The sequence below is a fragment of the Dichomitus squalens genome, assembly GCF_000275845.1.
Source record: "Dichomitus squalens LYAD-421 SS1 unplaced genomic scaffold DICSQscaffold_23, whole genome shotgun sequence".
NCBI classification, from domain to species: domain Eukaryota; kingdom Fungi; phylum Basidiomycota; class Agaricomycetes; order Polyporales; family Polyporaceae; genus Dichomitus; species Dichomitus squalens.
The window spans coordinates 108173-120094 of NW_006766905.1; the positions used below are offsets into that span (position 1 = coordinate 108173).

The 11922-nt window shown below is 54.4% G+C and overlaps 3 protein-coding genes across 3 annotated transcripts in view; 1 reads left to right on the top strand and 2 right to left on the bottom strand.

Annotated features, from left to right (window-relative positions):
* DICSQDRAFT_171471 (uncharacterized protein) overlaps positions 1-3420 on the bottom strand; it is a gene marked incomplete at both ends in the record, with an annotated part of 4990 nt that extends 1570 nt beyond the window's left edge. The window contains one exon of the mRNA XM_007367136.1: positions 3199-3420. Within this exon, the coding sequence (XP_007367198.1) occupies positions 3199-3420 (222 nt within the window). The remainder of the gene's footprint in view (positions 1-3198) is intronic.
* Positions 3421-9584: 6164 nt separating this feature from the next.
* On the bottom strand, positions 9585-9983 carry DICSQDRAFT_63888 (uncharacterized protein; the record flags this gene model as incomplete). Its single annotated transcript, XM_007367137.1, has 1 exon — positions 9585-9983. A coding segment is annotated over one exon (399 nt), but the record flags the coding sequence as incomplete, so codon positions are not given.
* A 782-nt stretch (positions 9984-10765) lies between these two features.
* On the top strand, positions 10766-11873 carry DICSQDRAFT_171474 (uncharacterized protein; the record flags this gene model as incomplete). Its single annotated transcript, XM_007367138.1, has 3 exons — positions 10766-10770; positions 10827-10833; positions 11250-11873. The coding sequence occupies 3 exons, from the start codon at positions 10766-10768 to the stop codon at positions 11871-11873; spliced, it is 636 nt and encodes a 211-aa protein (XP_007367200.1).
* Positions 11874-11922: the final 49 nt, after the last annotated feature.

Here is an 11922-nt window from a genome sequence, read left to right on the forward strand (position 1 = left end):
CCTCATGTACTTTTCCTTGTATCGGGTGCTTGTACGGTGGGATGTAGACGGCTGGAACAAAATGAGGGTGGTGAGCAAAGACGGACAGGAAATCGGAGGGAGGGTAGAGACCTTGAGACTGCCGGCAGAAGAGACACATGCGACGCTGACTTACTCACCTGTAGCTGGATTTTCCGCCAACTTTTCAGCAACCTTCAACTGCTATTTGTCCTCTTAATCAATGGCTTCTGAGATAAGTCTTAGATTGCTTTTGACGTTGATGTGTTGCTGTAGCCCGCTATAGTAGAATTGTCTGCCTTTGCGCAGGTCTTGAGGCGAGAGTTTAGGTTAGTAGCTGCTTCTTCCACCCACAACAAAGTTCCCTTGGCATGTAGATGAAGACAGAAAGAAGCAGCAGCAGATTCCTGAACAAGTGCGCATACACGCAGTGGTGAGGGTGAGAGGGAGCACAACACCGGTAGCTAAGTTTCCTCTCACCCACTTGCCAGCGCGAGCACGTATTCAACGGGGTTGAACGCGTCCAGTGAATAGGCGCCTATGCGCGTCATAGCTCTCCATTTCTGCGCTATAAAGAGTGTCCTCGCGCTGAAGCTGTCAATTCCCTTCTTTCCCTCATACTCATACGATCTCTCTCATATTACCTCCCTCAAATCCCAAACTGTCGTCGGTGACCTTTACAAGCATTCACCCTCAAGCCGAAGGATTCACTGCGCAGCATTCGTGCGCTGTATGTACATCTTCAGGCGCATATATGCGCTGATCTCCTGGCTCTTGCTCATTGCAGCGCCATCGCTGTCCCGCTAGCCTGAGGCCAGTATTTCTATGGCTCCTGGTATGTACCACCACCATGCTCACCCCCATGTAGCCACCACCTCCACTATTCTCCAGCAGCCCGCCGGTTCTTGTGGACCAGGTACAAGTCGCATACCCAAGTCTACTTGACGCAACACAAGGTAAGTCTCCTGCTATGTCCAGTAACTGTCCAGTGTTTTGTGCTCTCTCCACACTGCATGCCGATGCCGTCGGACTTGGCTCCGCCATTGTGCATGGGTACATGTTCACATTATGGCCCAGAGTTGTATCTCAGAAGAGTCCACTGAACTCGGATGACCGTGATTGCCACTTACAAGCACGGAGACATGCACATGTCTCCTCAGAGTTGTGGCTTTCAAAGGTCGAAAGCATTGAATGAGTGCTCGGGGCATGTGTCGCACACGATCATGAGTATTGTCAGCAAAAGTCAGAACTGAGACATTAATTCCATGATCCCAGTCATTCACAGAAGCCGCAATGAAGTGAGTGAACATCTTTTTTCCTCGAGGTCATTTGCTGATACCCGTTCAGACACATGGAATCACAGGCCTTTTCGAACACACGCACTTCAGTACTCTAGCATGTAGGTAGCCATCACTCAGACCGCGCCACATCTGCCTTGTTTTCTGCGTCCCGCTGATATATTTGATCGACCACAAGGACAATCACGATGCCACCCTGTGATGGGCGTAGACACAAACCTGACTGTCTAGCATTTCAAGCGCGTTCCCTTGGGTCCGGAATATGTGTAAGTACGAGGGCTGCCATCCCCGCTCCTTCTCTTGCATGTGTTTGAATCACGCACCCCAGTGTTTTTGAGAGACACCATTGGCTAAGTCATCGGCTAGTGAGTACCGTCTTCCCCATCTGTCGAAGATGTCTGCATACTCACACACGTCGCCCTCAGGCCTGCCCTCCTCCCGAGTCAGTATCCATTCATTGGCGTTCCATATCCAATAGTGCAGGTTGGTCTGTTCTCGTCGTGTATACGTAGCTTGTGTGTATTCTGGACTTGCAATATATTTCTCTGCACCTCCTCCTAAGCCTGACTACATACCTTCAATGCAAGTGAAGATTATTTCCATTTCGGCAGTACAGAATCTGCTCCCTGGCCTCCTCCGATCGCCCAATACGAGGATTCCGAAGGGAGGTCCGGATTATCATGCAACATAAGCCCGTTGTTGCCTCACACTCCACCAGCTTTTTGCATTAGCCCCGTCTCGCAATTCCAGCAATACCATAAGGTCTGGGGCTCGGACGCTGTCATCGCGTGGTACTGCAATCTGAGCAATACCGGGCAATACAACCAAGATCTTGGCGGTATTGCATGGTATTTCCACGTATTGCCTGGTCGTGCAGGTGGTCCACCCACATTGCTTTGTGTCGGAAACGCGACAGGTCCATTGGAATAGTACTCGAGTCATGCCTTATATTTCCACACTTCCCTGAACAGGCACGGGTATGTAATCTACAGCGAGATTTTTACACTTTTGCTGATGGCAGGCTCACCTGTTGTCCGCTAAGGGCTCCTGGCTCCCATAATTCACAGGCTTCGAATCTGTTAGTAACAGCGCGAAACTACCTCTATCAAACTCCCTTATGCTAGACTCGGCATTCTTCCGGATCGAGACCCTCGTCTTGTACCTGCTGAATGGCTCAGGTTCATGTAATCCCGCAACAATGCCTTTTGGCAGCCCAACCTTGCCGTCGACCATGTCCAAGAGCGATTCCGTGATCGGGGGAAACGTCTGAATGAACGGTTTGACCGACATCCACCCGCGAATCGACAGTGGTGGTGTACGTACGAAGGGCAGGAGCGGACTCACACAGGAATGCCCGCTCGTTTAGCAGACTTGAACTTGAGCTTCTCGAAACTCCATTCTCATCAGCGGGCTATGCTTTAGGGACACAATCATGGGACTCAGCAGTCGCGTGGGTAGGGATAGGAGAACTGGCGTATCTGGGTTGGGATGCCGTGGAGCCAAGCCGCTGGGTGGGCAGGCGCGCTCCAACGAGATTTCGTCCGATCAACAACCGCGGGAGGTGCCCCTTGGTAGGCGTGGGCGTTCAGAGTGATAGGTATTGCCAGGCAAGTTTAGTGCATACTGAAATGTGCTAGAAGGGGCAAGTGGGCGGACGGCAAAGAAAGCTACCAAAGGACGAGCGAGCGAGGGTGAGGCGGCGGGATAGGAGAAACCTGCGTCGGGAGAGAATGTGCTCGTACTGAGCAGCGCTATCATTTCAGGCACGTCATCTTTCCATTGGTATACGGGTCATGAGAGTCTCGGAGAACTCACCTCAAGCTCCTCCAATGTGACTCACCCTCCTGGCACAGTTCTCTACAACATCATATCTCGCTCCTCAGCTTGTAGGATCGATACCTACCAGCTGAATATTGTTGAAAGTCGTGCCTGCACTCATGTCTCGTTCACTTTCCCATTCCATGTCCGGGTCCTTAGTTTCCACATGCACCAGCTCTGCGAAGGAAGTGAGAGAATGCGGTATCGTCCGAGTGGTCTGCGACTGCGCGTAGAACTGGATTCCCTGCGAGACGGAATCGTCCGCCCCCTGGGCTTTGTGGCGGCTCACTTGGCGGAGGTTGAGCATGAAGTGGGATATCAGGAGGGGCGACAGCCTTGAGTCGGGCGCACACGTGGTTTGCCAGCATACAACAAAGGGATTAACGTCGACAGAACGCTCGTGCATGTCAGCGACTCAAAGGAGAAGCAGATAGAAGAAAGCACGGAACGTACACGTCTCCGAATGGGGACACATTGCCGCTTTCCAGGTTGAGGGTGCTTTGATTGCACTGAAGTTTGAACTGTGGTATCAGCGATGTGATATACTGCTTTGACGACAGGGGACGTACACAAAGGAAGACTAGCATGAGATCAATTACGTAAAACGAGCCGATGACGCTGAGGAGCAGGCCAACCCATCAAGAGCAGACTGCAATGCACCTGACATGAAGTACAAACTCCCTGGAGACCCAGGTCCTCAGTAGGATCTCGGAAGTTGCTGTCTTGGGACAGGGACTCACCAGTGTACAACATGAAAGAAGGTAGAGAAGTCGCATCATGAAGGCCACGCCGGGCTCCGAGTCTGTAGACCTTGTATGTGTACCACCAGGTCGTGATGAGGATAATTGAGTCTGCTATGATCAACGCCCCTCTGTCGAGGCTTATCACTGAACAGCCGGCGATCAGTATCCATTGGAGATCATGTGTGAAGGTATCTTACATCTGAAAATATTTTCAATACCGTGTTCCACTACCCAGATCAAGTCCTTACATCATTAGAATCCTTTGAGGTGTCGGGTTGTCAAAGCTACAGCTGAATGGTAGCGGCAAGTTCTGCGCTTGGAACCACACAATATCCTGGATCTGGCTGAGGGTAAGATAACATCCATGCGCACAGTAAAACAAAGGAGACTCACGAGGTTGGTAATGACGGGAATGACGGAGAATCATCAGCAAAAGTGTAAAAATCTTTTGCCATATTGCCCGTTTAGGCAATACTCAGCGAGAGCGCGCAATATACGTCAGATCATGCGCTGTCATGGGTGGTCTTGCAATGTCGTAAATATATTGCAAGACCTTGCAATATCCCACAAGACCAGGCAATATCGGCAATACCAGGCAATATTTCGCATTATCGCAGGTATTGCGAGGTATTGCCGGTATTGCGTGCTCTCGGAATACATTTCCGGTATTGCAAGACCGTGCCACAACTGGCGCTTCAGGCAACGTCCGCAATCCTGTAGGATATTTTTACACTTTTGCTGATGATACGAGTGTGATTGTGGCCAGGTAGACATTCATTGCCGACATTGCGTATACTCGCATTGTAGAGAACACTGTGTGCAAGCGCCATCAGCATAGACAACAAGTATATGCGAAGAAGGGTCATACAGCAGAGAGCGAGGAGACTCAGGAGACTGGCGACCATCTAAAATTGGCTAATGACGTTGCAACTGCCCGATCACATGCCAGTTCAGGTCGAGTACAAGAGACTACAGCCAGCTGAACAACACGCTACCTCTGGAACGGATGTTGCAGACACCTTCAGAAGAGCAAATCTGTATTGGAAACCCACCATAGAAGATATTGGAAATGCAGCCCCAATCGTTAGGACATACTGGACGAGTAACGGATAGCGACTGAGCGCATATACGATAGAGGCCCAGCTGCACCTGCTGTGCCAGTTCCATTGAGAGAGACCTCCTGGCCCAGGCATATGATCCAATCATAGACATCAGCAAATGTGCGAAACCGTGCCAGCAGCAATGCCATGCGTGGCAGGAACATCAGGAAAACATCACGGACTTGGACCCATATATAGCAATGTAACTCAGCACGCGTTATACGCGGGACTAGTATATTTGTAATACCTATAGCAATGTAACTACAGCGTATTAATCAGTATGAGTAAGTAGAATAAGTAACAAGCATACGCTCACCTCAGCACGCGTTATACGCGGGACTGAGGTGAGCCAACGTGAATCGAAAGAGTTAAGTACACATTTGTAACAAGACGTCCGTACTACAAGATGAGTGAGACGTGGCATTCGTAAACAAAACGGGGTGAATCCGCCAAGGCGGGACAAGGCGGGACAAGGCAGGTCAACGGCGCGACAAGACTTGTCCGCCCGAAACATGGCCGAGGCTCGCACCACGCTTGCCTCGCCGTACGCACTCCAACACTCCCCCTCAAGCAGGTGCGAGACCAAGGGCGGCAGCAAAATGTTTGACCTTGACGGAGGGGAGCGCCTTCGTCAGGATGTCAGCCGTTTGATCGTTGGTAGGGCAGTAGATAAGTCGAATGTCGCCGGCGTCGATGGTGAAATGAATGAAATGATACCGGATATCGATGTGCTTGGTGTGCACGTGATATGACCCGTCCTTCGTGAGTGCGATGGCCGATTGGTTGTCGCTATGGAGGGTGGTGGGCTCAGAAGGGGGGCAGAGGATTTCGCCGATGAGATAGCGAAGCCAGATGGCCTCCTTTGCGGCATGTGTTGCGGCAACGTACTCGGACTCGGCGGTCGATAGCGTGACAAGTTCCTGTTTCTTCGAGGATCAAGAGACCGCGCCGCCGTCGACAAGAAACACGTACCCAGTGATGGCGCGCCTGTGCTCCTGCGAGGCCCCGTCCGCATCCACAAATCCTTCCAGTTCGTTTTGTCGTGCTCCATAAACCAGCGACAGATTCCTTGTTCCGAGAAGGTATCTGAAGACCCGTTTTACCGCCTCCCAGTGAGTCCAGCCCGGGTTCTCCAAATACTGTGCCAGCGTTGTCACGGCGAACGCGATGTCAGGCCTTGTGCCTAGCGCGGCATACATCAGTGCGCCGATGGCCTCTCGATACGGGACGCGCTTCATGCGCGCGACATCGATCGCACTTTCCGGGCACTGGGCCTTGGAGAGCATGACGTGAGGGTCCATCGGGGTCAAAATGGGCTTGAGGTCGTCGAAATTGAAGCGTGTGACGATGGCATCGATATACGAGTGTTGCGACAAGGAGAGTGTGTGTGCGACAAAATCGCGGCTGACCTTGATACCTAGAAGCCAGCTTATCGGACCCAGATCCGTGAGCTTGTACTTAGTCGTGATACGCTTCTTGTAGTTGTCGACGGAGGGGCGGGAATCACCTGCGATCAGGCAATCGTTGACGTGGATAGCGAGAATGATGAGGTGATTGTTGTCGCGCTTGTAGAACATGCCGTAGTCGGCCTCTGTGCGCGTGAAGCCTAGGTCAGCGAGTGCGGCGCATAGGGTATCGTACCATTTTCGACCGCCCTGCTTCAACCCGTACAACACTTTGTCGAGCTTCAAGACGTATTTGCGGCAGTCCGCAAATTCGTGGTCCAGGGGTTGTTCGAGATAGACGTCCTCCTCGAGGGTAGAGTTGAGGTACGCGCTGTTGAAATCAAAAGAGTCGGCGGGCCAATTGTTGCGAGCAGCGGTGGCGAGGATGAGGCGGAAGGAGGAGAGACGAGCGACAGGGGCAAAAGTTTCGTAGTAGTCGACACCGTACACTTGCGTGAAGCCGCGCACGACAAGGCGCGCCTTGTACTTGTCAATCTCGCCGGCCGCGTTCTTCTTGATGCGCAGGACCCATTTGCTGTCCACAACGTTGCCGGTCTTGGGGTGCGGGACAAGGTGCCAGGTGCCGTTGGAGGTGAGTGAGTCGAGCTTGGCCTTGATGGCCTGTTGCCACTTCGGCCAGTCCGGGTGCTTCTTCGCTTCCACGTAGGTGGGATCGATGCATTCCGCGTCTCCGGTGGCAGCGGCCATGGCCATCTCCACCATCTCCCATTCCTCCCGTTCCTCGCGCGACAACATCCCGGACCCCTCTTCTTCCCCCACCTCCTGCAATGTCGCGCTCGACATTCCTCTTGGCAGCGTGGTCCGTCCTCGCCCATCCGTGCTTCCTTCGCCGCTCCTCAACCTTCTGACATAGTCCGACTCCTTTCGGACACGTCGCGGTCGACCACTTGTAGCGACAGGATCGCACGTCACGTCCGCCGGATCGCGCGACAAGCCTTCAGCGGAAGGAGTGGTGGGGTCGGCATCAGTGCCAACAGGAGTAGTGGGGTCAGCATAAGCGCCGACGGGGGACGTCGTAGGGACGAGCTCGCCGTTATTCAGGTGCGTTTCTTCTTGTTGTCCCTCGGTTTGCTGATCTTGCTCCCCCTCGAGCTCCACCTCGACGTTGTTGTTGTCCGGCTTGAAGCGCACGCTGCGCTCAACCGTGACGATGCGGCGATCGGGCCAGTAGACGCGATGCGCGTCGGTCGCCTCGTCCCACCCGACCCACCGTCCCGTCTGTGCCCTCGCCGCCAGCTTCGACCCGCCGGGTGAGTGGATTCGGACCTCGCAGCCCCAGGGGTGGAGGTGCGCGACATTCGGCTTGTCACCCCAGAACGCCTCGTACGGGGTCATCCCATCGAGCGCCCGTGTTGGTGTGCGGTTTTTCACATACACAGCGTAGGTCGCCGCTTCACCCCAAAGGGCTTTCGGAAGGCCACTGTCGTTCAGCATGGCCCGTACTTTCTCGAAGATTGTCCGGTTGGCTCGCTCAGCCACGCCATCGTACTCGGGTGTGTCGTGAGTTGTCAATTTTCGTATGGTTCCATGCGCGGCAAGGTGCTCTGAAAATTCATTTGACAGGTACTCTCCTCCTCGATCAGTGTGCAGGCACTTGATCGGCACCCCCTTCTGGGTCCTGTAGAAGGCCTCCGTGGCCTTGTATGATCCAAAGGTCTCGTCCTTCGTGCGCTGGAGGTAGGACAGTGCGTACCGGCTCTTGTCATCAATGAAGAGCGACTTGTAGCGGCGTCGCCCCAAGGTTTCTGTCGGTGCTGGTCCCCACACGTCCGAATGGACCTCTCCGCCAATTTCGGTGGCACGCGGTCGGACTCATTCTCGCGCGATGGGCTTCCGCGACATTTTCCCGGCCTCGCAGGCCTCGCAGACGGACGGCTTGCTTCCAGGGATCAGTCGGACCCCCTTCACCAGCCCTCTGGTGATCGCCCGCCAGGCGACGTCGTACGAGACATGGCCAAGCATTTGGTGCGCCTCATTGAGCGTGACGGCGCGTGTCGTCGTGGGGTCCGCGTCCGTGTTCGCGCGCCCTTCCTTGGCCATCAAGACGGTTTCCTCGCCCATGGTCGTGCGGTACAAACCGCGCTCGAGCGGGATCGACGCGACGATTTCCCCATCAGGGTTCAAGATGCGGCAGCCCCCGCTATGGAATGACACCGAGGAGCCTGCAGCCGTGATGCGCCCGATGGACACCAGTGTTACATCCAGCGCGGGTGTGTGCAGAACGTTTCGGAGGAGGACCCGCGTCGTAGCCGTTCCATCGTCGTTGCAGGGGACGGTGACGTACATATCGCCGCGCCCGATGCCGCGAAATGTGTGGTTGTCCGCGGCGACGACAGGCTTTGCTTGTATAGGGCGGTAGCTAACAAAGTGGTCCAAGTGCGGAGACATATGGCTTGACGCGCCTGAGTCGAAGATCAACTCATGTTGGCCGGTAGGTCCCTTGGCGAGCATCGCGCCAGCGTGACTGACGTAGTCCTTCCAGGTGTCGTCGTTGTCGAGCTCCTCAGCCTCTTCAACTGAAGAGTCCGAGACGGTCTGGAGGTCCAGCATGGAGTCGTCGTCGTCGTCTAGCGTGGCGCATACGAACCAGGCCTCGTCCTTCCTCTTCTCCTTGGCGGCAGCGGCATCATCCTTATCCACCGGCTTGTCCTTGGCCTTTTTCGCATCCTTCGGACCTTGGCCTTCCTTTCCGCCGCCTGGTGCCCAGCACTCGGACTTGTAGTGCCCCCTCTTCTTACAGTTGAAGCACTCGACATTCTTCTTCTTCCCCTTGGCCCCCTTCTCGTTCGCGGACAACGCGACGTCGTTTGCGTCGCCATTCGAGCGTCCCGATTTGGTGCGCAAGGCGCGCCGATCGGCCTCGTCCGTGAGGGCCGCCATCAGTTGCTCGGGCGTCAAAATGGTGCCGGTGATGGTCGACGTGGCTGTAAGGGAGGAGATGAATGTTTCGAAGGCATTTGGCATGGAGCCCAGGATGATCGCGTAGAAGTCGTCGTCCTCGGGGGTGTGGCCCATCGCAGCTAAGTCTTCGTACATGACTCGAAGTTTGGCGAAGTGAGCTCTGACGTCCGCCTTGTCCCCACAGCGCTGCTCTTGAAGCCGCCGGCGCAGGTCAAGCGAGACCATGCGCGAGCGCTGCTGGAACTCCGCAGCAAGCGCGTCCCAGATGTCACGCGCGGTCCCCTTTGATCGGACTTTCATGAAGAGTGAGTCCGGGATCGTGCTCGCGATGAGCTGCTTGACAATGGCCTCACCCTTCTTCCATGTAGCGAGCTCTGCCTCGTACGCCACCTGCGCAGGATCCGGCGTCATAGCGGGGGTGATTGTCGCACCTGCCGCGGCGGTCGTCGCACCTGTCGCGGGTGCGGTTTGCGTGACTGATGCGAGTGTAGCTGGCGACGGCGGTGCATTTGGTTCCTGGACCGCACCGTCGAGATGTCCAGCGAGCCCTTTCGCGTCGGCTGCCCAGGTAAGGCGCTCCTTGTACAACACCCAGTTGGTGCCGCTGACGTCGAGTTTAGGAACTCGGATGACATCGTCAGTAAGCTTGATGGACGCCATTTTGGGGAGGAGGGGTAGCCTATAGGGGTAAGTTTCTAGTGCCTGAAGTCTGCCTTAGAAGGCAGGGCTCATAACCTATAGCAATGTAACTCAGCACGTGTTATACGCGGGACTAGTATATTTGTAATACCTATAGCAATGTAACTACAGCGTATTAATCAGTATGAGTAAGTAGAATAAGTAACAAGCATACGCTCACCTCAGCACGCGTTATACGCGGGACTGAGGTGAGCCAATGTGAATCGAAAGAGTTAAGTACACATTTGTAACAAGACGTCCGTACTACAAGATGAGTGAGACGTGGCATTCGTAAACAAAACGGGGTGAATCCGCCAAGGCGGGACAAGGCGGGACAAGGCAGGTCAACGGCGCGACAAGACTTGTCCGCCCGAAACACGGCCGAGGCTGGCACCACACTTGCCTCGCCGTACGCACTCCAACACCATACTTTGGCCCAAGTTCATGGGACTCAAGTCCGTGTACTTGGACTCAAGTCCGTGTACTTGGCCCCAAGTCCGTGTACTTGGCCCCAAGTCCGTGTACTGTCACAGTTTTCTTATGCCACGTGACCTGGGGGTCATGTGTACTGGGACAGACGCTCACCTTGACCGCGGACAACTCGTATCGGAAAGTGGAGGGGCCAGGATCGAACCCCAGACCTCGTGACAGCCAGGAGCGCCCATCCTCACTCACTGGCAGGTGACTGATGTGACAGCAGGAGCGCTTACTCATTGGAAGGGGTCCGGACCCGGTACGACTCAGGTATTAGTCGTAAGGCCACCATGAGGTAGGTCAGAGGGTAGAACATGAGGCAGAGAACTCTGATCAAACGATGGTCAATAGGTACCTGGTCTGTGCACCATTGTATTAGTATATATAGTAGGGAGTCTGAGGCAGGGAACCTCAGACTTGATCTTCTCGTCGATCACCCATCTCCTCTGTAGGTAGCTAGCAGCCCTACCTCCCACTGCCCCTTCTAGTCTAGAGAATCTACTTCTTTGCATCACCTCTTGCTGTGTCACTTGTGGTTGCTTCGCTCTCAGCACCAACCCCTTCACCAGTAAGCTTTGTCTTTGTTTGTCTGGTGGCACAGCTCGTTGGCTGTGACATAAGATCAAGTCTCTTACCCATCCCCTCCGTGGAGTGTCTCAACCACTTTCGGACCGGATCTCTTCCCCCAGGAGTTTTTTGAAACATTTATCATCCCCCCCCACTATCCTTCCATCCGACTCGGACCTACCGGAGTTTACCTGTCGTCACTTTAAGAGACACGGTCACCTCGACGTCCAGTCTCAGATTGACCACGCCCTTGCGGACGATACATCAGATCATCTTCGTCATCGCCGTCAGTATCGGCATACCCCGATCGTCCCTCGTCGCAAGGCCCTCCTACCATCTGTGCCCCCTAGTCAGCCGCTCAACAGACCGCTCGCGGCACGTCTCACCACACCGCCACCAGTCTTTGTCCCATCCACCCCTACAGTCCCTCTCCAGTACCGTATATCTGCACCACCTATCCCCTCCTTCGCACGCCGCGATCCCATCGATCTCCTTGCCATTGTAGGCTCTAAGGTCAGTGCCGTCATCAAAAGACTACAGGCCATCTTCGATCGCAAGGACCAGTTACTTGACATCCCCCATGACCATCAGCTCGCCCTTCAACGCATCGGCGACAGGCTTGAGTGGATACTCGACAACAGGCTTGAGTGGATACTCGACAACATTGAGAACGGCTCTTCGTGGACCCGCAGCCAACAACAAAACATCGACTGGTTTTGCAAGGAGTTTGGAAAGGTCAAGTTTAGTGGACTTGGACAGAACTTCGAGCGTATTGTCAAAGGTCTAGTGGAGTTAGAACGTTTTGGGCATCTGGATTGGATCATTGTTTAGTTTTGTATCAGGCATAGTTTTCTACCAATGGCTTCAGGCTCGCGTTACG